The 27,753-nt window shown below is 46.2% G+C and overlaps 1 protein-coding gene and 1 long non-coding RNA gene across 2 annotated transcripts; one reads left to right on the top strand and one right to left on the bottom strand.

The window, feature by feature from the left end:
- Positions 1 to 101: 101 nt before the first annotated feature.
- Positions 102 to 11,909, top strand: LOC146342012 (uncharacterized). The gene is made up of 3 exons (XR_014783890.1): positions 102 to 249; positions 3,550 to 8,025; positions 11,552 to 11,909. It is a non-coding gene; the product is annotated as an uncharacterized LOC146342012 (long non-coding RNA).
- LOC146342011 (trans-1,2-dihydrobenzene-1,2-diol dehydrogenase-like) lies at positions 11,679 to 21,568 on the bottom strand. The gene is made up of 7 exons (XM_084805485.1): positions 21,462 to 21,568; positions 18,863 to 18,974; positions 17,832 to 17,995; positions 16,406 to 16,655; positions 14,472 to 14,596; positions 12,211 to 12,361; positions 11,679 to 12,066 (listed from the first exon to the last, which is right to left on the bottom strand). Exons 1-7 carry the CDS (start codon positions 21,552 to 21,554, stop codon positions 11,957 to 11,959), a joined length of 1,005 nt encoding a protein of 334 aa, XP_084661611.1. The 5' UTR covers positions 21,555 to 21,568; the 3' UTR covers positions 11,679 to 11,956.
- Between the last annotated feature and the right edge of the window lie 6,185 nt (positions 21,569 to 27,753).

The following is a 27,753-nucleotide window of genomic DNA, read 5'->3' as shown; positions in this document are numbered from 1 at the left end:
GCAGGGGCGGAAGTGACGTAAAAAGGAAGGCGCAAAAGCACGCCGGAAAGGCGAGAGGGACGTAAAGCGGTGAGCTTCCGGGAAAGCTAGAAAGCGGTGGCGCCCTCTTCGGCCAGGATTACCTCAAAGCGTGGTGGCGACGCTCTATCTGCTGTTTCATCTCTATGGTGACCACCCTGTCTACTTTGAAACCAAGTTAAAAATGAGACCGGAAGTGCCGGTACAGAAAGGTCCGCGTCGGCGTGCGTGGTAAGAACGTCTGTGTTTACTGTAGGAATTGGAAGCGCTGCTCATATTTGAACTAGCCGTTTTCTTTTCCATTTTTCAGTATAGAAATACTAGAAAAGTACACCGTTTAAGTTTAAGGAGAGGGGGTGGAGTGCGTGGATGACTGGAAGGGGGCTGCCCCGCAGGGCGGAAGTAGCGCGCGAAGTCGCCTCTGAGGCCGCCATTATGGGCAATGCCCATCCCCTGTTGTGGCACTCCAGTCCTCATCTCATTACCCCCTTTTGCAACAAGGCTCCTTAAACTTTCTCTTTTATCTCGCAGAAGTAATTGTGTAGGTCAACCCTGAAGTAAAACAGTGATCAGCCTCAGACTTTAAGCTGCTTCTAACTTTAAGCCCTCCAGCACTTGCCTGGGAGTAAGTCCCACTGAATTCGGTGAGGTTTACTTCTGAGTAGTCATGCTTGGAGTTACTTTGTTAACTGCTTTGCCCGTTTGATTTGTTTGCAAAGATGGTTTAAAGTGCAATTCTAGACAGGTCCCCTCAGAAGTACACTGCATTGACTTCGATGGGACTTACTCCCAGGCACGTGCAGCCTTATAATTAATAATGAGAGCAAATCTCTAACAAGGAACACAACACAGGTGAAAGACCAAGCCCCTTCCCTCCCCGTCATTTCTCATTTACTGAAAACTCCAGACTTCCAACAGTAGCTTCTGTTGCCTTACACTAGGCTTGCCAAATTGAAAAGTTGCAAATTATAGATAGTTGCAATTGTGTTTATATTGTTAAAATAAACATCAAAGGACATGTTGCAACCACAGGATAGAATCATAGACTCATAGAATAGTAGGGTTGGAAGGGGCCTACAAGGCCATCGAGTCCAACCCCCTGCTTAATGCAGGAATCCAGGTCAGAGCATCCCTGACAGATGGCTGTCCAGCCTCGTCTTGAATGCCTCCAGTGAGGGAGAGCCCACCACCTCCCTAGGGAATTGGTTCCATTGTCGTATTGCTCTTACAGTCAGGAAGTTTTTCCTGATGTTCAGCCGGAATCTGGCTTCCTGTCACTTGAGCCCATTATTCCATGTCCTGCACTCTGGGATGATGAAGAAGAGATCTTGGCCTTCTTCTCTGTGACAACCTTTCAAGTACTTGAAGAGTGCTATCAGATCTCCCCTCAGTCTTCACTTCTCAAGGCTAAACATGCCCAGTTCTTTCAGTCTCTCTTCACAGGGCTTTGTTTCCAGTCTCCTGATCATCTTTGTTGCCCTCCTCTGAACCCTCTCTAGTTTTCTTCATCCTTCTTAAAGTGTGATGCCCAGAACTGGACACAGTACTCCAGATGAGGCCTAAGCAGTGCTGAGTAGAGGGGAACTAGTACTTCCCGGGATTTGGAAGCTATGCTTCTATTAATGCAGCCCCAAATAGCATTTGCCTTTTTTGCAGCCACATCACATTGTTGGCTCATATTCAGCTTGTGATCGACAACAATTCCAAGATCCTTCTCACTTGTAGTGTGGTTGAGCCACGTATCCCCCATCTTGTAACTGTGCATTTGGTTTCTTTTTCCTAGGTGCAGAACTTGGCATTTATCCCTATTAAATGTCATTCTGTTGTTTTCTGCCCAGCGCTCCAGTCTATCCAAATCACTTTGAATTTTGTTTCTGTCTTCCAAAGTATTAGCTATCCCGCCCAATTTGGTGTCATCTGCAAATTTGATCAGCATTCCCTGCACCACCTCCTCCAAGTCATTAATAAAAATGTTGAAGAGCACTGAGCCCTGCGGTACCCCACTCATTACCTCTCCCCAGTTTGAGAAGGTCCCATTGATAAGCACTCTTTGAGTCCAGTTCTGTAGCCAATTGTGGATCCACCTTGTTGTTTCATCTAGCCCACTTTGAGCTAGTTTGCTCATCAGGATATCATGGGGCACTTTGTTGAAAGCTTTGCTGAAGTCGAGGTATATGATGTCTACAGCATTCCCACGGTCCACAAGGGAGGTTACTTGATAAAAAAATGAGATCAGATTTGTCTGGCAGGACTTGTTTTTGACAAATCCATGTTGGCTTCAAGTAATCACTGCATTGTTTTCAAGGTGCTTCCAGATGGATTGCTTTATCATCTGCTCCAGAATTTTCCCAGGGATTGATGTCAGACTGACTGGTCTGTAGTTCCCAGGTTCCTCCTTCTTACCCTTTTTGAAGATAGGGACAACATGAGCCCTCCTCCAGTCATCTGGCACTTCCCCCGTCCTCCATGATTTCACAAAGAGAATAGACAGTGATTCTGAGAGTAGACAGCGGTTCTGAGAGTAATAATTACAAGGAGCTCCTTGAATTGCTCTGCAGTCCATTTCTTGTATTATTTTACATTATTTAGTTTTTGAAATGTTTATTCCACCACGTGGATCCGCCAGCAGAACCTGCAAAGCAGCTCACAACCTAATAATATAATGAAGTCTGCATTTATGTATTATTTATTACAATTAATTATATCCTGCCCTTTTGTTAGGAGAGTAGCAGCATTACAGGCATTTGCTAGAGGTCTTGATTGTCAACTAAGATCCAGTCATTGCCCAAATCTCAGTTAATACCTTTCGTATTTAGAAAAGGCTTTCTAACTGATATGTTAATCATCCATTCTTCTAAAGTTTCTAGATTGCATCCATGCAGCAAGTCATCAGAAAACCAGTTATTTGCTTCTTATTACTTTAGCTCTAATGATTTTACAGAATTAAGTTTTGAGTTTATGTCCTCTGCTTTCTTAGAGGACTGTTATAAGAAATTACCATTGGAACAGTGTTCTTCTGTGTTTTGTAAAACTGCTATAGAGGATATTGGCCATTATTTTACCCAATGCCCTTTTAATAAAGATCCATGAGGAAAATATTTGTCTGAGTTTAGGCTCAGGAAGAATTGCGTTACTCCTAGTGAATTTGTATGTTTTCTGTTGTTTGATAATGAAAATCATGTTACCTTGCATATTTTCTTATCTATGCTGATGGCCAGAAAATTGAGAGCTAAATGTGTTGCTCCACCAGTATCAGAGGCAGTATGCCTATGTGCATCAGTTGCTGCAGGACATGGATGGGGGGCTGCTGTTGCACTCACGTCCTGCGTGTGGGTTTCCCCTGGGCAGCTGGTTGGCCACTGTGTGATCAGAATGGTGGACTAGATGGGATGGGCCTTTGATCTGATCCAGCCTGCCTCTTATGTTCTTAGGGAGCATTCTCCCAAGCCCATTGAGTAGCAGCCGGCAACACCACAAGCCCGCATGGTGGCCCATTTTACACATCTAGCCATGTTTCTTCTGAACTTCCAGCAGCTGAACCCAACCCACGTGGCCCCACCCGGGAACCAGCCAGGGGCATCGCCACGCGGCTACGGTTGCAATCTATCCCTTCCTTCTGCAAAAGAGGCACGCCTTCCTCCAAAGGCCTTCTTGGAAATGTAGTTTCCATGCTCTTCCCATGAGTTCCCGAGTTCCTTCCCATCGGTGAAGCCTGGACACCCCATCGGTGGCGGCTTTTGCAAAGAAGGCGAAGCGCTTCTGCTCCTGGTGCTTCGAAGACGGCAGCGAGCGTGGTCGGAGTCCCGGGCAGAGAAACGCGCCTGCAAGCAGTCCAAGTGGAGCTGGTCTCCAGGTTAACCCAGCAGCTTGAAGTACAATTAATAAATAATAGTACTAAATGGGAAGGGGAAAGGGAATTAATCTACAGGTGTGGCCCAGAGGTGGGCCTGCCCCCTAGGTGGGGTTTTGCGGGCTGCACTTGCCTCATTGTCTCCCCATAAAATCTTGCCTAAGACAATCAGAAAACACGCCCGCTGGGGTATCCTGGGAGTTACAGAACTTTTTTCTGTCTAAACATACATAAGATTGCGCCCTAAAAAAGTCAAATGCCATTCAAGTACTTTTTTTCAAGATCGTGTTCCCTTTAAATGCTGCTACACGTACTGTGGAAGAAAGGAAGAGTTTGTTTTGTGTGCCTGCTTTTCCTCCCCCTTAATTTCGCTCTGGTTGCCCTTGTTTCTTTCTTTCCCTTTTCTTTGCTTTCTGCCTGTTCACCTCTATTATTTTGCTCCTATTTCTTGCTTTTCTTTTTCCTCTCCTTCCTCTTCTTTCTGGTCTTCTCCTTTTTTCCATTTTTCTTCAACTCTTGGGAATTCCCTTCCCCCTCCAAGGTATCACCTGATCAGTGTGTGAGTGTGGAAGGGAGCGGGAAGCATAGCTGCCCTAAGTGTTGTTGTTGTTGTTCAGTCGTTCAGTCGTGTCCGACTCTTTGTGACCCCATGGACCATAGCACGCCAGGCCTGCCTGTCCTGCGCTCTCTCCCGGAGCGTGCTCAAGTCCATATTCATTGCATCAGTGATGCTATCTAGCCATCTCATCCTCTGCTGTCCCCTTCTCCTTTTGCCTTCAATCTTTCCCAGCATCAGGGTCTTTTGCAGTGACTTTTCTCTTTGCATTAGGTGGCCAAAATATTTGAGCTGCAGCTTCGGTATCTGTCCTTCCAATGAGCAGTCAGGGTTGATTTCCTTTAGGATTGACTGATTTGACCAGGGGACTCGTAAGAGTCTTCTCCAGCACCACAGTTCGAAAGCAGCGATTCTTCGGCGCTCAGCCTTCCTTATAGTCCAGCTCTCACAGCCATACATTGCTACTGGGAAAACCATAGCTTTGATTATACGAACCTTTGTCAGCAAGGTGATGTCTCTGCTTCTTACTATGCTGTCTAGGTTTGCCATAGTTTTCCTCCCAAGGAGCAAGCGTCTTTTAATTTCATGGCTACAGTCACCGTCTGCGGTGATCTTGGAGCCCAAGAAAATAAAATCTGTCACTGCTTCCATTTCTTCCCCTTCTATATGCCAGGAAGTGATGGGGCCAGATGCCATGATCTTAGTTTTTTTAATGCTGAGTTTCAAACCAGCTTTTGCACTCTCCTCTTTCACCCTCAACAAGAGGCTCTTTAGATCCTCTTCGCTTTCTGCCATTAGGGTGGTATCGTCTGCGTATCTGAGGTTGTTGATAATTCTCCCGGCAATCTTAATTCTGACCTGTGATTCATCCAACCCGGCGTTTCTCATGATGTACTCTGCATATAAATTAAATAAGCAGGGCGACAATATACAGCCTTGTCATACTCCTTTCCCAATTTTGAACTAATCGGTTGTTCCATGTCCAGTTCTTACTGTTGCGTCTTGACCCTCGTACAGGTTTCTCAGGAGACAGGTAAGGTGGTCTGGTACTCCCATCTCTTTAAGAATTTGCCACAGTTTGTTGTGATCCACACAATCAAAGGCTTTAGCATAGTCAATGAAGCAGAAATAGACATTTTTCTGGAATTCTCTTGCTTTCTCCATGATCCAGCGAATGTTGGTGATTTGATCTCTAGTTCCTCTGCCTCTTCGAAACCCAGCTTGTACTTCTGGTAGTTCTCGGTTCACATACTGCTAAAGCCTAGCTTGTAGGATTTTGAGCATAACCTTGCTGGCATGTGACATGAGCGCAATTGTGCGGTAGTTTGAACACTCTTTGGCATTGCCCTTCTTTGGAACTGGAATGTAAACTGACCTTTTCCAGTCTTGTGGCCACTGTTGAGTGTTCCAAATTTGTTGGCATATTGAGTGCAGCACTTTAACAGCATCATCTTTTAGGATCTTAAATAGCTCAGCTGGAATACTGTCATCTCCTCTAGCTTTGTGGTTAGTAATGCTTCCTAAGGCCCACTTGACTTCACTCTCTAGGATGTCGGGCTCAAGTTCAGTGACCGCACTATCATGGCTATCAGGGACATTCAGATCTTTCCTGTATAGTTCTTCTGTGTATTCTTTCCACCTCTTCTTAATCTCATCTGCTTCTGTTAGGTCCCTGCCTTCTTTGTCCTTTATCATGCCTGTCTTTGCACAAAATGTTCCCTTGAGATCTCCGATTTTCTTGAAGAGATCTCTAGTCTTTCCCACTCTATTGTTTTCTTCGATTTCTTTGCATTTCATTTAAGAAGGCCTTCTTGTTTCTCCTTGCTATTCTCTGGAACTCTGCATTCAGTTGGGTATATCTTCCCCTTTCTCCCTTGCTTTCCACTTCCCTTCTTTCCTCAGCTACTTGTAAAACCTCATCAGACAGCCACTTTGCTTTCTTGCATTTCTTTTTCTTTGGGATGGATTGAGTTGCTGCCTCCTGAACAATGTTACGGACCTCCGTCCATAGTTTCTCAGGCACTCTGTCTATCAGGCCTAATCCCTTTATTCCTCACCTCCACTGTATATTGATAAGGGATATGATTTAGGTCATACGTGAATGGTTTAGTGGTTTTCCCTACATTCTTCAATTTAAGCCGAAATTTTGCGATAAGAAGCCCATGATCTGAGCCACAGTCAGTAGGTCTACAGAAATAATTATGTTGAGTTCAGTGTTTACTTCCAGGAAAGTCCACATAGGATTGCAGCCTAGGGGGTGCTGTGTTGTGGGGATAAATATAAACAGGAATTGCTTTAACTAGTGAGGTAAATCCACAAAGAACTTGAGAACATGGTAATGGTTTCTGATAAATGCTTAGCAATTCAAGAGGATCTGAGTCTGGTGTGTAGGATATTCAGTCAACAAAAGATTTCATTACCCTCCACTGAGTAGGGAATTTAAGGAAATTTACCTTTAATATATTTTTGGGGAGGTGGGTGTTTTATTGTTGGGTTTTAGAGGCTTACTGTCAGGGTGGACACTGAGCCCATAGAATCCCAGAGTAGTTCTGATTCTGAGGAAGAGCAGTCGCTCCTGGGAGAGGAGTGCGCTCCTCTTTCCCAGGGCCAACAGCTGACGGAGATTCCTCCCACCAACATTCCTAGCTTAGATAGCAGTCCAGGGAGTAACGGAGCACGGATAGCAGACTTGGTGGACGCACGATGCTGACGCAGAGAGCGGTGCCAAATGGAGGGCGCAGAAAGGAGGCGTAGTGCCCGGTTGGCGCGCAAACAACGGCTGCCCCCAGAGGATCCAAGGGAAAAGGGGAGGGACTCTCCCTAGTCCTTAAGTTCAGGGGTGTGCCAGTAATTCCTTTTCAAACGGGAACCAACTGTTCCAACTTAGGGCATAGGTACTGTGCTGCTCAGATCTAGTTGCAAACGGTAGAGTTGTTAAGTTGTAAAAGAAGAATAAAGCTTTGAAAGGAATCCCTTTGTCTGTGTCTGGACTTGGCTACTGGATTAGACTGAGAGAGGCCTCCAAGGAGCCCTTGACACTTACCATCCAATGAACCACCTCCTCACTTCTGACCTGCAGTATTAAAAGTGTGCTGCTGTGTAGGGCTAATGTAAGCCACACTTTCTCAGGTACGTTGGTCCAACTGACAACGTGTAGATAACAGCACTTCCATTCCTGTGTTTTCAAAAATATCTCCCCCCCGACTCCGGGGGGGAATGAATATCAGAAATTCTTCCACTCTACCTGCAGAAAGTGAAAATAAGATCAGAGGAAGACAGAACGACCTCCACCACATTGTTTCTATTGTACAATGTCTTGTTAAACAAGAGATGCCACTCAGAGGTGGCAATAAAAGTACTGAAAGCCAAAGCAGCACAAATTTTCTTGAGTTCTTAACTTTGATTATGCAATTTGACCCATTTCTTCAGAGCTACCAAGCACCAGCTGGGGAGACCTATACTTGCCCTTCATGTCAGGATGAAATAATTCAGTGGTGTTTGGAAGAAGTGATCCACACCATCGTCAGTGAACAGAAGAAATGTACGTGATAATGGTGGATGAAGCAAGAGACAATTGTAAGCAGGTGGCCCTTTGTGTCTGGTACGTTGTTCCAGAAACTAGTCTGGTGAGAGAGCGTTTTCTAGGATTCATTGAATTAAATGATTTCAATTACGATTCAGCTGCTGAAGCAATACAGCGCTACCTAAGAGTCAACGAGTTAGGAAATCTTCAGTGCGTGGGGCAAGCTTATGATGGTGCAGCTCTTCTGAGCGGAACAAGTGGCTCAAGCCAGCTTTCAGAAATAACACCCTGAAGCTGTTTACGTCCACTGCTATGCCCACAAGCTCAACCTTGTAGAGTTCGTGGGCATAGAACCTAAGGTGGCATACATAATCTTTCCCCTCTTATCTTCACAACAACAACCCTGTGAGGTAAGTTGGGCTGAGAGTCTGTGACTGGCCCAAAGGCACCCAGTGAGCTTCCTTGGCCGAGTGGGGACTAGAACCCGCATCTCCTGGCTCCCAGTCCAATACTCTAGCCACTACACCACACTGGTTCATCATGGGTTAATGAATCCACAATTTGCTGCCATGACATGTGAACAGCCCCACTGTGAATAAGACAGATGGTTACCTTGCTATGAGCTTGTGGGCTGAAGAAATAAAAATGGGTACCCGTGAGCAGACCAACCATACAAAATCTTAAATAAACCAAATCTTAAATCACCCCCCCACACACACCTGTTACCCTCCAGGTAACTCAACAAGCTTGACCAGCAGTTTTCTGGTGTCAAGAGTAGAGCTAACGAAGGGAATCCAGACATGCAGTCCGCACTTGCAAAACTCGCAGTCCAGTAGAATTAAAACAAAATACACAGGAGGCTGGATTTGCAGGGAGCTGGATCAACTGCGCTGGTGGAAGTGAAAATTCTTTTCCCGCGACAGCCCCTCCAACTCCCTGAAAATGCTACACAGAGGTGCTGTTCACACAACACACTAACCCACACTCAGTGGCTGAGTATGGGTTGTTGTTGAATCATGGGTTATTTGCTGAACCATAGGTTAGCATGTTGTCTGAACCCAGGACATTTTCCACAGGGTAGCTTGTTAACCATACAGCCACAGGCAAACTGTCCCTTGCCTTGCCAGTCTAGTATAAATCCTGGGGTGGGATGTCTGTGCTTAATCCAGGGCATTCAGAAATCCTGGTCTGGCTCAAGGAATGGACCTATCACAAACACTACAGCCCTCCTTCCCCCCCAGATATGAAAACCACCAACATCATTATGAGCTCGGAACACCTGAACAGCAACAAAAATTGTAACCGTATAAGAAAAACTACAACTAATGCCTAGAACGACAGTACAAACAGATAAAGCAATAGAGCAAACAGGATAATTGGTTCATGGTTCACAAGAACAGTTTCTTTTCTGTAATAGCTACCAGTAGCAAGAGGCTTGGGAGAGGCATTTCAACCTGTTAGAATGGGGGGGGGGGCCTGCAAAAGCTGAGAAACCAAGAAACGATCAGAGGTCGGGGGAACAGGGGAGGGGCCAGGAGAAGGAGGTGTGTCCATCTGGGAAGCCCCAGAAAGCCAGACTGCGACTCCAAGCCAGGTGTGTAGCTGGCACGGGGCCTTGGTGATAAGGTGGGATATAAGTCTTGATATTAAATAAAACAAATGCAACGCATTCCAGCAGCAATTTGGCTTTGTTCTTTGGGGTATGGGCTCTAACCCAGGCAGGTTCCAGAAGACTTCCCCCCCGCCCCCGTTTGCCAGTGTTCTTTCGGCACAGAGAAAGCGCTTTCATTAATCAGGACACATTCAAATCAATTGATCCAGGAGGACAAAAAGTATGTGTTGCTGTGTGGGCTTCTCCACATGGAGCTTTTATCCTTTTATTGAGATTGGTTACTTGCAGAAGTTTGCGGATCCTTTAGAGGATGTTGTCAACCTCCAAGGCGTCTCCTGCACTAAATGACCTTTATCCCTTTTTTTTTTTTAAAAGATCAGAGATAATGAGCTATCAAATTACCCTGCTTGTGTTCCCTCTGTGAAAAGAGGAAAAGCTGCAATAAGAGGAACTAGACCACAGCGCCATCTAGCGACTGTATAATTAAACTTATGGAAGACTCGGATAAGGAGGAAAAGGGTAGGGGGAATGAAGCACGTGTGAAGGGAGTCCATCGTGATTCTGCATTTCAAACGGAAGCAGAAAGCCCCGTTTTAAATGAGGGATTTTAGGCTGGTGTAGAAATGCTCTGTGTCTGTGTGCCCCCCCACTTTCAAGGGTCTTATCACCTGTTCTATCCCCCCTAGCCCCTCTGAACTGGGCCCCCTCAACTCTTCTTACAGTGTAAGGGCTTCTCCACATCCGGTTTTTATCCCACAACTTTACTGGGGCGTCTGCTTCTGTATTCTTTGCAGGAGTATGATGGGCTCCCTCACACATATTCCTGTTTTTGGCGGGAGGATTGGCTTTATCCGCAAGTTCTATATGTTTCATTATACAGCCAGTAGATGGCACTGTGGTCCAGCTCCTCATATTGCAAGTTTCCCTCTTTTCACAGGGAACTGAAGGTGTTATTATAGTGCCACTTCCTCTTTACGTGGACAAATTCAAAACACTTCTTTTTAATTACCTCATTATCTCCATTTCAAGTAAAGCTGCAGAAATGATCGGGAAGCATGGGAGAGGCACTGGAGATTGACAACATCATGTAAAGGACCCGCAGACATCTGTGAATAACCAGTCTCAATCGCAAGATAAAAGCCCCATGTGGAGAAGCCCAAAGACTTACCCCCTGGGGACATAAGGAAACTGCCTTACACCAAGTAAGACCAGTAGTGTCAATACTGACTGACAGCCACTCTCCAGGGTTTCAAGTAGGAGCTTTTCCGGCCCTACCTGGAGATGCTGGGGATTAACCCTAGGGCCTTCTGCACGCAAAGGAGATGCCCTACTAGTGGAGGTTGGTGGGTCTGATTTCAGTGGGGTTGTGAATTCATTCTGGGTTTCAATCAGAACCAGCCAGGATTCTAAAGGAGCTATCCGAGGTGCTGAACCCATTATGGGGATAGGGTTCTGCACTTTAGATAGCTCCTTTAGAATTCTGGCTGGTTCTCTCTGAAACCCAGAATGGATTTCCAGCCCCACCGAAACCAGAGCCACCAGCTTCCACTGTGCTCTACCACTGAACTACAGCCCCTTCTCATTAATGGACGGGCAGATTCACATGGGGAAAAAGCTGTCAGTCCTTGAGGACCCCCCCCCCCCAACTCCTGTTTAGCCTTACAAGGGGTGCAGGAGCAAGTACACAGGCAGGCTGCACCAATCCCAAACGTAGACCCATTTCCATCCTGCTCCCTAAAGTCAGGCCTTCTCTCCCTCTCCCTCCCTCTCCCTCCACAAGTCAAACTCACAGATCTACTCCCACTTTCATTCTCCATTCTGTCCCCACCCAATTCCCACATAATTCATACAACCCACTGCTATTCCCACTCTCTCAACCCCTTCCATGTTCCTTAGCTATTTTGCTCATGTCTTTCACGCTGGTGTGAACGCCAGTATGTTGATGACACCCAACTATTTCTCATTTTGTTTCCCCCCCCTTTTTTTTTTAAGATCACCTGATGAGTCTTCAGTTGCAACCTTGCACCACTTCTTTGGATTTAGGTATCTCTCAGAGACTTTCACCCCAGTGTACTTTTGTCATTTAAAAATGAAGGATGGAAAAGAAATAAAACACTCACCAGATGTCAAGTTTTCTTTATTTTACAGCTTATTATTTTTAAGTGTGGAAGGAGGGGGAAAGAATGCAAACAACAAACAGAAGAAAAAGGCCTCGTGAAGGAAATCCAGCTACATATTTCAAAACTTTCAGTCAACGTTTGAAAATTCTCTTTTATTGGCAAATGTTTCTTTCTCCCTCCCCCCACCCAGGATTGCATTTTCTAATGAAAAATACTAATCCCCACGCCTTCCACGGAGCAGTAGATCCAGGGCCATAAACTCCAAGCACAGGAGGGGTCAGGCGTGATCCTGAGGATACGACACCCCCAGCTGCCTACGGATTTCATCCAAGATGGAGTGGACCAGTTCACTGTCCGCATGAGACATGACGGGGCTCTCCTTCAGGCCTGAGGAAGAGGGAAGAGAGAGGAGGAAAGAGGGTCATGGAGAAGTGTTGGCTGCGTGCGGCTTGCCACACACAGTTTTGCCTCTGCAGGGCACTCTTTTGCCACGAACTGTTCCTCAGCCCCAGCCCTGCCAGAGACGTTTACCCTGAAGAATACACTGTCTGGCATGCTCTGCTTCGTAGCACAGGCCGACACTGTTGAGGAAGTTCAGCTTTTGGGACGGAGTGGGAAGGGGGAAGTCCTCCTCCTGCCCGTTGACAACCACTTGTGTTGGTGAATAGAAAGGACCTGGAATCTGCAGATTAAAAACAGAACCCGGCTGTGAGAGCTGTGGCCAACACCAGGGGTGCCAAATCTGACCCTCTGGCATTCACCAGAAGGCCCCGCCTCCTCCTCCTGGCCCCACCCCATTTCCCCCAACCATCAATCATTGGGAGGTTTCCTGGTTTTTGTGCAGTTTTCTCCCATTCTCAAAGGTCAAAATGACTCTCCTAACGCCGGCAGTAAGAACTTTAAGGTAAAATATGTTAATAATAATATGGTATATTTGATGTTTTGGCCCCACCCTTTTTGCCTTCATTCCGCCCACCACTGGAATGTGGCTCCTGAGAGCTTCTCTGAAATGGAATTTGGCCCTTGGACTGAAAGCAATTCAATATCCCAGGCCTACACCAAGATGGATGGGGGAGCTCACTCAGAGGGCTTAATTTGGCAAGTTTGCAGTTCAGATCTTCCAAGAGGGGCTCAAATCTTCCCAGGAGGTATGCTTACAGCTGTGTATTTTTCTTTCTTTCTTTCTTTCTTTCTTTCTTTCTTTCTTTCTTTCTTAAACCTAGAATATTATGCACCAAATGAACCCAAATCTTGCACTGAGAAAAGATTAGTTCCATATTCTGTATAAATTATGCAAATATATTCTGTATAAATTATGCAGAATATATATATTTGCATAATTTAGGATGCTATCGTATACTAAAGATCAGCTGGCTGAAGAGTGGGATTCACTGGAAGTTGTGCTATGTGGGTAGAATGCCAGATGCACAGATATTCTGCCTGGGCCTTTCAGCCTTGCCAGTGGAACATGCCAGAGGCTGGCAGAGGCATGCCACTGGAGGAGGTTGCTGTTGTTGCTGTTATTAATTACATTTCTATACTGCCCCATAGCTGAAGCTGTCTGGGCAGTTTACAGAAGTTACAGAAGATAGCATTTGAATTGGTGGAGAAGATAGGGGGTGGATTGGCCTGATCCCATTTACCCACTGACGGTGCAGCTTTACACCAGCCTGTACCTGGTACAGAATATTGCCCTCCCATTAATTTCAATGGGAGGGGATTTTTTCAAAATAAAAAACTGCCCCATGTTGTAAACGACTGTCCCCACTCCCACATCGCCATAACAAAGCATAGGATATGGTGCAGGATATTGTATCACTTTCTGTGCGCTGTGGTTGCAAGATCACAGCTTTGGTTCACCATGGGGGAATGTGCACATGGGGGTGCTTTACAGGGGTGGGCAGAAAGTAGATCTCCAGATGTTTTGGACTTTAACTCCCAGCATTCCTGTATTGGTCATTCTGTTTTGGTCATGCTGGCAGGGGCTTCTGGGAGTTGAAGTGCAAAACATCTGGAAATCTACCTTCTGCCCACCCCTGCTTTAACAGTGCAATCCTGGTTTTGTCTACTTAGATGTATACCCTATTGAGTTCATTGGGTCTAACTTGCACGTAAGTGTGTATAGGATTGCAGCCTTCATTACATGTCCTTTCATAAATATATATTTTCCTTTATAGAAACATAATACTAATTTGGTATGAAAGAAAAAATAATGAAAGGAAACTACTAAAATCCACCTCCCCCTAGTTGCAGGGGACATTTGCTCCATGGGCTGTACTGGTGAATAAGCATTATGGAAGGTTTGTGGGCAGGGCCAGGGTCAAGGGTAGACATGGTCAGGCACCTGCCGAGGGCCCATACCTGAGCAGGGGCTCCTGACAAGAGTCCACTGGACTCACTCCTCTTTACCACTGCAACCTACTTGTTCACCTGCCTCTCCCTCTGGCCGAGACAACAGTGGTGGTGAGAAGGAGGAGCAGTAGATGCTACTGCCTACCTGCTCACTGGCTTTCTGCTTGTCAAACAAGCAGAAGCAATGATGAGGAGTGATAGCAGCTGGTGAAAATGGCGGTGAGAAAGTTGACTCACTGAAGGGGGGGGGGCTAAGGGTCTTCAAAAACCTGGAGCTGGACTGGTCATGGAGCAGGACATGGCTGAGCAATATGTGAAAAGCGGTGCCTCCACAGCACTCAACCCTAGCGTGGAAGCAATCCTGCTGATCATTTCACCCACCCTTTCTCTCCAGGAAAACCACATCCATCATCTACCCCCTGCCCCACTTTAGGACTTACCTCAATTATTCCCTTGGTGCCACTGATGCTGGCTCGATTGGGCATCTTGGCTGCCCTGGTGTACGTGAGGACAGCCTGACGCTGACCTGAGTAGTTCAGGATTATCGAAGCAACCTGGTCCACTCCTGGGGGTGGTGAACAGACATCGGAGAGCAGCAGTGACCATCGTCCTTACCTGTGGCCATCCTCCTTTCACACTGCCTGGCTGCAGGCCTTGTGTTGACCCGCAGCTGATACATGCTGCCCACCTCCCCTGTTTAGCAGAATTCCTGCCTTTTATAGATGACTTAGGGGCAGAAATGCAATGGGTGCAGCAGCTTTTCCGCAGTATAGAAATGCAGCATTTTTACCAACAATTTTTTTACCAGATGTAGCAACGGTCAAAGCAATTTTAGTATTTCTACCAATAGAGCAATGGTGAAAGCTGCCACTAAGGAGAGTATCCCTGGGACGTAGGGCTAAGAATCAGCACCTGTGTTAAAGAACCGATCAAACCGCATTCATAAACATCAATAAACCCTATGAAGTTTGGCTTGTTCCCGATTGGTTATGGCTCCGTTTAAGTGGTATAACTGGTACTCCCATTTGTGACTGAAGCTGGTGTTTTATCCTGAAATGTTTCGCATTTTAAAATGTTTTATATATAAATATAATGTGTGTGTGTGTGTGTATGTATGTGTGTAAGAAAGACAGAAAGACTAACAACAGAGTATTAAAAAAATATATTTTGAGCTAAATGTTTTGGCTTCCGCCCTCGTCAGTAGCTGTGCTGTTAAATGGATACAGCTACTATGAGGGCAGAAGCCGAAACATTTAGCTCAAAATATATATTTAAAAATACTCTGTTGTTAGTCTTTCTATGTTTCTTATCTATTTTACCTTAAGATTGATAGTGGATCCAGAGCCTTCGCACTGCTTTGCTGTTGTGCTGCTTTACGCCTCCCCTGCCCCCCATAAATATTTTTTAAAAATTATAAACTTATAAACTGGATACGTGATTGCTGGTTGTCTGCTGTGGTTTGGAGTGACATGTCATGCCTACATATCACTTTATTCAAAGATAACATACATCAGGTGGAACGAAGCACAGACTGTCATCGGTGTTGTGGGAAGGAGGAAAGGTGGATTGTTCCTCAGGACAGGCCCAAGTCTCTCCTGTGGCAAAGGGTAAGACTTCCCAGGTACAGAAGCTAACTAGACTGACAGTTGTACTTTACTTCCATGTTGACAATGGAACAGCGGTGTCTACTGCACCTGAGGGCTAACGGCAAGGTTAGGAAGCACAGCGCAGCCCGCATGGTGCACCCAGCTCTCTCCTTCAACGCCTGGTCAGGGCTGGCATCTCCAGTGCCAGTGGCAGAGTGGTAAATGCTGAAGTGTAGCCACTCATCACAGTCATGCCCCCAAGGAGAGTCCAAAATTGTAGGCAGTAGTGTTGATCCACCAGTTCTCGCAGTTTTCATCACCGGGAGAAGGTCTTTTGTAAAGCTCATGGGTCTTTCTTGCCCAGTCTAGACCAAGCCACCCCAAAATATTTTGCATTACAGCAAGGATAGCTCACAACCATGTCTTGTTGCTGAGAAAATTTATTTCCCCATCCCATCTAGCTAGTGTGAGGATTGCAGCTATGTTCAGGGGAAACAGAAAAGTTTGAGGGGGGTGGCAGACGACGTCAGCATCTTCCTGTTGAGTACCATGCAGGCCAGCTGGGCACAGAAGATGCTAACATCTACGCGGTGCCTCCCCAAAGCTCTTTCTCCACACACCTGGGAATTGCTAGCAGGGGGATGCCGAACCCTGTGCTTAGCCCCACCACGTCCCCATCCGTCGGCGTTGCATCCCTGCAGGCCCTGGCTCCACTACACCACGGGTGGGCACAAGCTTGCCGGCCCAAATGATTTTGGTCCAAGAAATGCAGTCAACAAAGTACTGACCTGTCTCATACAAGAACCCGGAGGCCACAATGGATTCCGGCCTCTCCCCGCTGAAGACGACGCAGGCCAACCAAACGCAGTACATGCCAAGGCTCAGCAGGGCGCCTCCCCCGAGCTCCTTCTGCCTGCTCTGCGGGACGCTGGAGAGGAGCCCAAGCTCCGCGCGAAGCACCAGCACATCCCCAAGAGTCCCTTCCTTGAGCAGGGCACGGACCTTCTCCAAAGCAGGGAAAAAGCAGGTCCAAAGAGCCTGAGACCGGATGAGAACGTTAGCTGGAACCTGCCACAATCCACTTCATACCTTCCCCTCCCAATGGTTTCTCCTTGAGGTCTAGCACCATTAGGGTGGCCACTTATGAACTGCCAAAAAACAGGAATGCTTCACCAAATAAAGAGGACAGTGATTTGCATAATATTAGCATATGCTAATTTATATGCATATATGTAAATTTATAAATAACTATAGTTTTAATAGAAATACAGTACATGTTACGATACCGTGGAAGATTGTGATCACATGACTGGAATTGTTATGCTACAAAATGCTGGTATTTTTTGTATTTTGCCCCACCCCCTTTGTCATTAGCACCACCCCCTTTGCCTTTGGCCCCACCCACCACTGGCATGCAGCTCCCTAAGAGCATCTCCAAAATGGAATTCAGCCCTTATTTATTTATTTATTGCATTTATATCCCACCTTTTTTCCTCTTGCAAGGAACCCAAGGCAGCTTACATTATCCTCCTCCTCCTCTCCATTTTATCCTCACAACAACAACCCTGTGAGGTAGGTTGGGCTGAGAGTCTGTGACTGGCCCAAAGTCACCCAGTGAGCTTCCATGGCTGAGTGGGAACTAGAACCCAGATCTCCCGGCTCCCAGTCCCGCACTCTAGCCACTACACCACACTGGCTCTTGGGCTGAAAGAGGTTCTGTGCTGCTGTGTTAAAGGCACAGGAGCATGCCCAGCTAAAAAAGGTGGCAACTCTAATTCAAGGGTAAAATATTTGTGGCTGCTACATGTTGGGAACAATCTCCACAGAATGACTGTCACCACTATATACCACTTGCAAAATTCTCAGGCAGATTTGACGGGCCAGTGCTGAACTAGAACAACCTTGGCCTAATCTAGCAAGGCCAACTTCTGTTCCAACTTCTGTTTGTAATTTCCCTATGTCTCTCAGGAACGTTGGGCACTAGAAACAGAACACAACATTCCAAGCATAGCAGAGGCACAATTATTTCACCATATAAAGCACCTCCCACCACAAACCAGAAAGGGGTTGGCCTTTTCTGCTGCAGTGCTACACCATGGGTTCATGCTCATGCTCAGTTTGACACTGGGCACAGAAGAGAGCGGAGTCAGTGCCACAAGATGAGTGTTCCATGTAGTTGCCACTTTGCCCACAGTGGGTACCCTGGCCTCTTACCTCCATGAGGAAGACCTCCTTTTCCCGAGCTGCCTGCACCATCATCTTCACCTCAGCGGTGTTCATGCCCAGGGGCTTCTCACAGAGCACGTTCTTCCCAGCCTGAATGAAGAGGAGGGTGGCTGGGAGGTGATATGGATGCACCACCCCCACATATGCCACATCTGTAAAAAGCACGGAAGCCTGAAGGGAAAGCTTCCCAACTGAAAGCTGCCACAGAAAAAGGGCTGGCCTGTTCCAACATCCATCAAGCTGTCAACCTGAAGAAGTGTTTGAACTGTGAGAAAAGAAGCGGAAAACTCCAAGGGCTTGTCCTCCCTCCATGGCCACCTTCATCCTTCCCATTTACTTTGATGGCCCGCCTTGGGTCCCAGTTCCTCAAATGGCCACGCCCACTTCCCCCAGCCCAACCCCCTTTGCCCAACCCACCTATTGGTTGGTGGTTTCCTGGCTTTTGTACAATTTTTTCCCCGTTGCAAAAGATTGAAATGCCTCTCCTAAGGCTGGCAGGAAGAGCTTTAAGCTAAGATATGCTGGTATTTTGCCTACAGCCCTGTCCACCTCTGAAACGTAGCCCCCAAGAACTTCTTCAAAGCCCTCCGGCTGAAAGAATTTCAACACCCCTACGTTACGGGAAAAAAGAGAAAATTGCTGCACAACACTTTCTGATGGGTAGTGCTAGGAGCCCTCTGTCTGGAAGCATGCTAACTCTGTGAGGTAGGCATGTTTTGGAGAATGACTGGGTCAAGGACATCCTGTGAACCTCATGGCTGATCAGGAGTGTGAACCCAGGTTTCCCCAGCTCACTATTCTGTGACTATCAGCTGATCCCCATAAACTGGGCATTACGGTATGTACTGATGCGCTTCGAGCACCATAATGGATTAAGACAGCTGCTTGCATTTTTGGACTCTCCTCCAAAGAGCTGCTGCACTTCAAAATTGACTGCTGTGCCACTGCTTACAATTGGATGTGGATTAACCCTTTTCTTCCCGTCAGGGGTCTCCAAGGGTTCAATGAAGGCTGCTCACCAATGTCCGGATCCTCCGCCAGTTCTGCATAAGAGCCATAGGCCTTTGCGATCCCGTGGGTTTTGGCATATTCCTGAGCCCGGCCAAGGTCACGAGAAGCGATCGCCACCACCTGGCAAGTCGGGGTGGGGTGGGGAGGGGAGAGAAGGTCATCCCAGCTCTACTTGCTCAAACCTACTAGCACAATTTCCCTCCCAGAAGAGATCCACATCCTCTGACTCTAGAATGGCCAGGATCTCTACAAAGGGAGATGCATGTAGTTTAAGCACTGGGGATTAGGAGGGAGAGTTTGGGCAATGCAGTTTCACCCACCACTGCAGCATGAGGATGCTTCTGTACAAGGCTTTTATTGTGCAATTGCCATGTCTCGTTCATGGAATTTCACGGGGGGGGGGGTGTATGTCCAGATCACAGGTGCTTCCAGGTGGGGGGCTCCTAATGCTCCCCATCAAAAGGCATTGTGCAGCTATTATATTCTTCCTGCCTTAACAGATTTTTTTTCTGGTAAAAAAAAGAAGAGAAGAAACAGTGGGAAAACACAGGAGGCTTACAAATTCACGACGTCTGGATACTCCCCTCAGCATAAAACTCCCTAAACGAAACAGGGAGATTGCCCAATAAAACCTTCATCTGGAAGCACCCAATGTCAGTTTGTAGCCCTTCCATGTTTTCCCACCTCTATTTCTACCATTTTTCTTACCAGAAAAAATCCATTAAGGAAGAAAAACTGGAATGGCTGCACAGTGCTTTTGGATTGTTAGTGCTATGAGACCTCTGTCTGGAATCAACCTATGACAGATGAAACAAGACTCCCCAAGTCAGGGAGACATTTCCTCAGGCTTCCGTTCTTCTTGAGTCAGGGTGTTTCTGCATTAAGCAAAAAACCCGCAAAACCCCACATCCTTTCCGGAGCTTCCTGCTTTCGGTTCTTTGCGGGATTAGGAAGGGCTTCTTTACAGGGCAGCCACTTGGTTTGAATGAGGGAGTGCCTTCCTTCCTCCCTGGCATGTGTGCAAAGGAGGGGAGAGGGGAATCTTATTTTCGTAGCTTAACTTCTGCTGTACTGTTTTCTCGCAGCTCTAGGAAACCTGTCAGGGTTGAATCGGAGCCCAGAGAGCCCCAAAGCAGTTCTGATTCTGAGGAAGACTTAGAAACCGCGGGAGAGGAACCCGCACATGTTTCAGAGGAGCAGCCAGGGGGAAAGCCCCTCCTGGTACACATTCCTGAGAGTGATAGTGACCCTGGCAGGGTGAGGGTGGAGCAACAGCAGTTTCTGGACGCTATGCACCGGCGTACCCTCAAGCGTGAGATGGCGGGCACTGAGAGGCGGCGCTCAGCCCACTTGGCATGATGGCAACAGCAGTGCCCCGATGCCCCACGGGAAAGGGGAAGACTCTCTCCTCCTAGTTCATAAGTACAGCGGTTTCCCGCTTTCCCCTCCAAATGGAGACCAACTGATTCCTAAGGTTAGAACCCCTGAGTAGGCAGCTCTCTTAAGTCTCTCTCATCAAGCAATTAGCATCTGTAAGCATCATTAGGTTGAATGGGAATAAAGCCTTGGAAAGAAGTCCTATTGTCTGCATGTTGATTCTGGCTACCTGAAGATTTCAGAAGGCAGCAAGGGCGCTCCTGACAAAACCTCTGACTTACTTCCAAGCAGACATAAAACGTAAGATTGTGCTGTAAGTCTGCAAACCTTGGCATGCTTATGTGGGAGTAAGCCACATTGAACTCAATGGGACTTACTTCTGAGTAGACATAAGATCACCCTGTAAGTCTGCAACCCTCGGCATACTTACTTGGGAGTAAGCCCTGTTGAACTTAATAGGGTGCTCTGAAACAACAGAGGACATTGCTTCTGAGCTTGGTGAGGTAGGGGATCAGATGTGTCTCCCTTCATTGCAGAGAGGCATTTTACCCTCTTCTCCCTCCAACTGAGAAACGCAGAGGCAGGAGACGCAATCCGCAGGCAATTCTTGCCCTCGCTCTGTCAAATCTCATCCTGCCCGTGCCCCCAACAACTGAAAACAAACGCCCACAGCAGGCAGACACGGCGGTTTCTTCCACTATTGGAGAATTTCACAGGGAGGCCACGGTGCTCCTGTTCTGTGGGCTGGGAAACATGCCACATTTGTTGAGTTTGGGGAAAACATGAGATAGGCTGGCAGGAGGAGGGTAAGGCATCATCTAAAGAGCCTGCAAACTTCTAAGAGTCTGCAAACTTCGAGAGAGAGCCATTTCAACAGTAGCATAAAAGCTCCATGTGATTAACCCCTTAGTCTTCGTTCCCCCTTGCCACAGCCCAATGCACAAGACTACAGAAGTCATCTTGCTTCTTTACATCTCTGACGGAACCTACTCAATTCTGCTCCCTCTCCAGCAGATCTAATATCTTTGTTTAGACACCCTAAACATCATCACACCTCTCCCCATTTTCCTAAGAGTTTGGCACCCTAAGATTTTACATGCATCCCTTATGGGCAGCTGCAGAAGCTGGTTGAGGGATCATCCCAGGGTTACACAGGCAGACCCTGCCTGATCTCCCTGGAAACTTCTCCCTACCTGTCATCAGCCCGTTTCCATGTGCTCCACATACTACCTTGTGGTCTTCCAATGGCAGAGTCTTCAGAGCCACTAGGAAATCATGGCTGATCTTCCCAGCAGAGCAAATCCCCCAGCGAAGGGCTCCCATAATGGAGGGGAACAGAGAGCACTCTCGGAGCAACGCAGTTCGTCTCTGTGGCTACCTGGGAAGGGAAAATGCTCCTCCACAGTCAAGTGTGTAACAATTTCCAAAGGGGTAGCCGTGTTAGTCTATTGCAGCAAAAAAGATGAGTCTTGTGGAACCTTAAAAACTAACAACTTTACTCTGGCATAAGCTTTTGCAGACTCTAGTCTACTTCCATCAGATGCATGGAGTATTGTGGAGAGTTTTAGGTTTATATACAGTACATGCAGTTGTGTGGGTGGGGGGAGAATTGTAAAAAGTGAGGTCAGAAGGAAATGAAATGCAGAAAGTACTGGCTGAGAATCACTTTACTAACAGTCATTCACAGTACAGTTGCTGCTGATTACATAAACATCCTGGTACTAGGTAAGCCAATTAGTACATGTAGTGTGATAATCATCCGTTATCCCAATGCAAGCCTCTGGTGACAAGAGTTAAACCTGTTTGTGAACTTTTAACTCCGCAGTCTCTCACTCTAGACTCCCTTTGAAGTTCCTTTGCTGCACAATGGGCACATTGAAGTCACAGAATGTCCCAGGGGGCTGAAATGTTCTGCTACTGTTTTTTGAATACTGCCATTTCTGATGTCAGATTTGCGTCCATGTATTCTTTTCCATAGAGTCTGCCCTGTTTCCCCAATGTAGAATGCATAGGGCGTTGCTGATGGAAGATGGCGTATGTCACTTTGGAGGAAGAGCAAGCGACTGAACCCTTAGTGACATTATTAGGCCCTGTAATTGTGTCTCCAGGACCGCGGTGGCTTAGTGGTTAAGACGCTGAACTGCAGACTGGAAGGTCGGCAGGTCAGCAGTTCGAGACCCGAGTGCTGCGTGACGGAGTGAGCTCCCGTCTTCAGTCCCAGCTTCTGCCAACCTAGCAGTTCGAAAGCAAGAAATTGCAAGTAGATAAATAGGTACCGCCTCGGTGGGAAAGGTAACAGCGTTCCGTGCACCTCGGTGTTCAGTCATGCCGGCCACATGACCACGGAAGCGTCTTTGGACAGCGCTGGCTCTTCGGCTTAGAAACGGGGATGAGCACCGCACCCTAGAGTCGGACACGACTAGTTGGGGACACCTTTACCTTTTTTTTTAATTGTGTCTCCAGAGTATATATGGGCAGAGGTGGCATTTGGGTTTGTTGCAGGGTTCAGTACCTGTTTTTGTATCCTTGATATGTGGGCTGTTGCTGCTGCTAGTGAGTAGCTTTTTGGGGTTGGGGGGCTGTTTCTAAGCAAGTAAGGCCTACCACCCAAGGCCTGTGAGAGGGAAAGTGTCATCATCCAGGATGTGGTGTAGATAATTAAACATATGTTTGAGTAGTTTTAGCTTGGAACTGTGAGTGACAAGTGGTGTTCTGTTGTTTTCCCATCTGGGTCTATCCTGCAGTAAGTTGTTCCTGGGTACCAGTCTGGCCTTGTCAATCTGTTTTCTCATTTCATTAGGTGGGTATTGCAGTCTGAGGAATGCCTAATTTAGATCCTTAAGTTCTGAGTCTCTGAGGAATCTGAATAGAGCTGTAGATATTGGATTTAGTGGTATGTTCTGGGTGGAAGCTGGAAGCATCCAGTAGACATTGTTTACTTTGACTTTTAAAAGTCTTTTGACAAAGCCCCTGACCAAGGATTCCTGAGCAAACTTAGCAGTCACTGAATAAGAGGACAGGTCCTCTTATGGATCAGTAACTGGTTAAAAAACAGAAAGTAAAGAGTAGAAATAAACAGTCAATTTTTGCGATGGAGGGATGTAAACCGTGGGATCTGTATTGGGACCAGTGACTTTTAAGTTGTTTATAGATGATCTGGAATTACGCTTGAGCAACGAAGTGGCCAGGTTTGCTGATGATACCAAATTATTCAGGGTGGTTAAAACAAAATAGGATTGCAAAGATCTCCAAAAGGATCTCTCCAGACTGGGAGAATGGGCATCAAAATGGCAAATACGGTTCACTGCAAGCAAGTGTAAAGTGGCAGATTACAAAGAGATTACAAAAAGATAACAAATTTCAAAGAGCTGTAATTTTTTGTGCTTCCACATAAATTCATGGAATTTGGAGACCTAGCAGGCCCTATAGAGCTGACTGAACCTACCAAATTTCAGACAGTTAGGTTCAGTGGCTTTTGCGCTAGCCGTGCGTAAAGTTTCCTTTTCTCAAAGTCTAAAATAAAAAGTAAAAGCTGTCAAGTCATCCAGGGGATTAGAGATCCTAATCAGAAGGTGTTTAAGGTGACCATTAGGAGGTCACTATCCCTAATCTCTGGTGTAGGATTTTTTTGAGGTGCAAAAAAACTCTCTCCCCCTACTTTTCTTTTCTGCTCTTACATGCCCACTGTTGGGAGCTTGCCTGCAATGAAATTTTGAAGAGGGAGAAGGAAGGGAAGAAAGAGCTCCATGTGAAATACTGGTATTTCACACAGCATCTGATTTTACTGCCCCGAACTGGAACCTTTGGATTCTGCAGAAGTTTGGTAGCTTCAGTACAGCAAAGGATCCAATCAGCCTCCACAAACTTATTTCTCCCCCTCCACTTTAATTTCTCCTAAATAGCTGTAGGACTCAAATCATCGCAAAGGGAGGGTTATGACTATGTGGCGTCATGATCGAGAAACTGCTGGGGCTTATAAATAGGTTCTACAGTTTTAAAAAAGCTAGAAAAAGCTCTCGGCCACGTCACTTCATGAAGTTCATTTAAGTACGTGCAATCCTTGCAAACACTGCACAGCCTCCTAAATTCCTCTGAAGTATTACCTCTCTGAAAGGAGCCACTTGGCTTAGGGAATTCTTTCTGCCCCCCAACCCCACGCACATTTCCAATCACCATTCTTCTTTTCTTCTTCTCTCCCCTATCCTGTTCTTTCTTCCTTTCTCTTCTTTATTCCACCCAGAGCATACCTTGGGGAATGCTTAAAGAGAATTCTCTTTGGTGGGTAAGATAAGTTCTGAACTGTATTTGACTTTATACAAACAAACAAGAGGGTTGGTTTTTTCCTTCTCACTCAGGCCTTTGAGAAAAGTGGGTTCACATGGTTGCAGAGAAAGCAGGACATGAGTGCAATAGCACCTTCCCACCTCCTGCTAACATTGGTGAAATGTAAATAAATTCTTGTTGTTTATTTGGTCAGTTGCTTCCGACTCTTTGTGACTTCATGGACCAGTCCACACCAGAGCTTCCTGTTGGCCGTCACCACCCCCAGCTCCCCCAAGGTCGAGCCCATCACCTCCAGAATATCATCCATCCACCTTGCCTTTGGTCGGCTCCTCTTCCTTTTGCCTTCCACTTTCCCTAGCATCAGCATCTTCTCCAGGGTATCCTGTCTTCTCATGATGTGGCCAAAGTACTTCAGTTTTGCCTTTAAGATCATTCCCTCAAGTGAGCAGTCTGGAGTATGGACTGGTTTGATCTTCTTGCAGTCCAAGGCACTCTCAGAATTTTCCTCCAGCACCACAGTTCAAAAGCATCTATCTTCCTTCGTTCAGCCTTCCTTATGGTCCAGCTCTCGCAGCCATAGGTTACTACGGGGAATACCATTGCTTTAACTATGCGGACCTTCGTTGTCAGTGTGATGTCTCTGCTTTTAACTATTTTATCAAGATTTGTCATTGCTGTCCTCCCAAGAAGTAAACGTCTTCTGATTTCCTGGCTGCAGTCAGCGTCTGCAGAAATCTTTGCGCCTAGAAAGACAAAGTCTGTCACTGCCGCCACGTTTTCTCCCTCTATTTGCCCGTTATCAATTAAGCTGGTTGCCATAATCTTGGTTTTTTTGAGGTTTAACTGCAACCCAGCTTTTGCACTTTCTTCTTTCACCTTTGTCATGAGGTTCCTCAGCTCCTCCTCGCTTTCAGCCATCAAAGTGGTATCATCTGAATATCTGAGATTGTTAATGTTTCTTCCAGAGATTTTAACTCCAGCCTTGGCTTCATCAAGCCCAGCACATCGCATGATGTGTTCTGTGTACAGGTTGAATAGGTAGGGTGAGAGTATACAACCCTGCCGTACTCCTTTCCCAATCTTAAATCAGTCCGTTGTTCCGTGGTCTGTTCTTACCGTTGCTACTTGGTCGTTATACAGATTCCTCAGGAGGCAGACAAAATGACTTGGTATCCCCATACCACCAAGAACTTGCCACAATTTGTTATGATCCACACAGTCAAAGGCTTTAGAATAGTCAATAAAACAGAAATAGATGTTTTTCTGAAACTCCCTGGCTTTCTCCATTATCCAGCGGATATTGGCAATTTGGTCTCTAGTTCCTCTGCCTTTTCTAAACCCAGCTTGTACATCTGGCAATTCTCATTCCATGAACTGCTGGAGTCTACCTTGCAAGATCTTGAGCATTACCTTACTGGCATGTGAAATAAGTGCCACTGTTCGATAGTTTGAACATTCTTTGGTGCTTCCCTTTTTTGGTATGGGGATATAGGTTGATTTTTTCCAATCTGTTGGCCATTCTTGTGTTTTCCAAATTTGCTGGCATATGGCATGCATCACCTTGACAGCATCATCTTGCAAGATTTTAAACAGTTCAGCTGGGATACCGTCATCTCCTGCTGCCTTGTTATTAGCAATGCTTCTTAAGGCCCATTCAACCTCACTCTTCAGGATGTCTGGCTCTAGCTCACTGACCACACTGTCAAATCTATCCCTGATATTATTATCCTTCCTATACAGATCTTCCGTATATTCTTGCCACCTTTTCTTGATCTCTTCTGCTTTTGTTAGGTCCTTGCCATCATACCCATTTTTGCCTGGAATTTACCTCCGATGTTTCTAATTTTCTAGTCATTCTAAATTTGCATGCATGCATATCCTTCAGAAACTTTGCAGGTTTCTTGCCTGCAGGACACCTCTAATGACCTGTGCATTTTCATACAAATTTATCCAAAAACTATTGGGGAATGGGTGAATGGAAGGAAAAGCAAATCACTCCCTCTCCCAAATTTGAGAACTCCCCTTCCACATGAACTGCTGCACCTATCCTTCTGAAACTTTGCTGGTTTCTCACTTAGGGACAACTGTAGGCTGTCTGTAATTTTCAGAACAATGGCCCACAAGGAACATAGGGAGATAAGTATGTCCTCTTTTGGAGACCTCAAAATGTCAAGGCCACCCTTGCACAAAAACCCTTGTGGCTAGCATTCTGAAACTTGGCAGACATGATCTCCTCTGATGGGACAATGAATCCTGAAATTTTTATCCAATTCTTCCAAGGAATAAAAATGCTATTGGCAGTTCCCTTTAAAAGAAAACCAAAATATAAACCCTGCACCTATTTTTCTGACATTGGGTAGGTGTAATCCCCTTCTAGGGGGCTACTATGCCTGAAATTATCATCCAGTTCTGACCAAGAGAAAAAAGTTAACAGTTTTTTTTTCTAATTTCCCATGGTAGTCAACAGGAAGCACAAAGACTCATTTTTCCAAACGTTGACTCAGGTTTGGTGCTGAGCTGAAGTGATCCGGCTACAAATTGGCCAGAGCAGAAGCTGAATGTTTTCCAAAATGCTGAATTGGGCTCTGAGTTGAAGTGGGGTGGGGGGGTCAGTGCACACTTCGTATGTATGTATGTAATCTATACACACCACACACACACACATGCACATATATTAAACATGTGCTTAGACGTGTGTGTGTGTGTGTGTGTGTGTGTATATATATATATATATATATATATATATGCAAATTTGTGTTATGGGCCTGTGCCCCGGATCTTTTAAGAACCTACCAATGCCCCTGCTGCCAATATCGTGCTGCCTATATACAATTCTGTGATACGACCACACTTAGAATAATGTGTACAGTTCTGGTCACTATATCTCAAAAAGGATACTGAAGAGTTGGACAAGGTGCAGAAAAGGGTAATTAAGGGCACAATCCTATGCAGTTTAGACAGAGGAAAGGCCTACAACTCCCAGCATTCCCCAACCGGCTGGGGAATGCTGGGAGTTGTAGGCCTTTCCTCTGTCTAAACATGCATAGGATTGCACCCTAAAATGATCAAGGGGCTGGAGCAACTTGCCTATGATTCTGGGACTGTTTAGCTTAGAAATAGGGAGAGCGAGGGGAGACGTGATAGAGGAGTACAAAATCATGCACAGTGTGGAGAAAGTGGATAGGCAGACATTTTTCTCCCTCTTTCATAATCCTAGAACCCGGGGTCATCTCATGAA

This window comes from Heloderma suspectum, chromosome 6 (genome assembly GCF_057233095.1).
Source record: "Heloderma suspectum isolate Gila_16-S chromosome 6, 16-S_ref, whole genome shotgun sequence".
NCBI classification, from domain to species: Eukaryota; Metazoa; Chordata; class Lepidosauria; order Squamata; family Helodermatidae; genus Heloderma; species Heloderma suspectum.
This window is presented reverse-complemented; position numbering and strand designations above follow the sequence as displayed.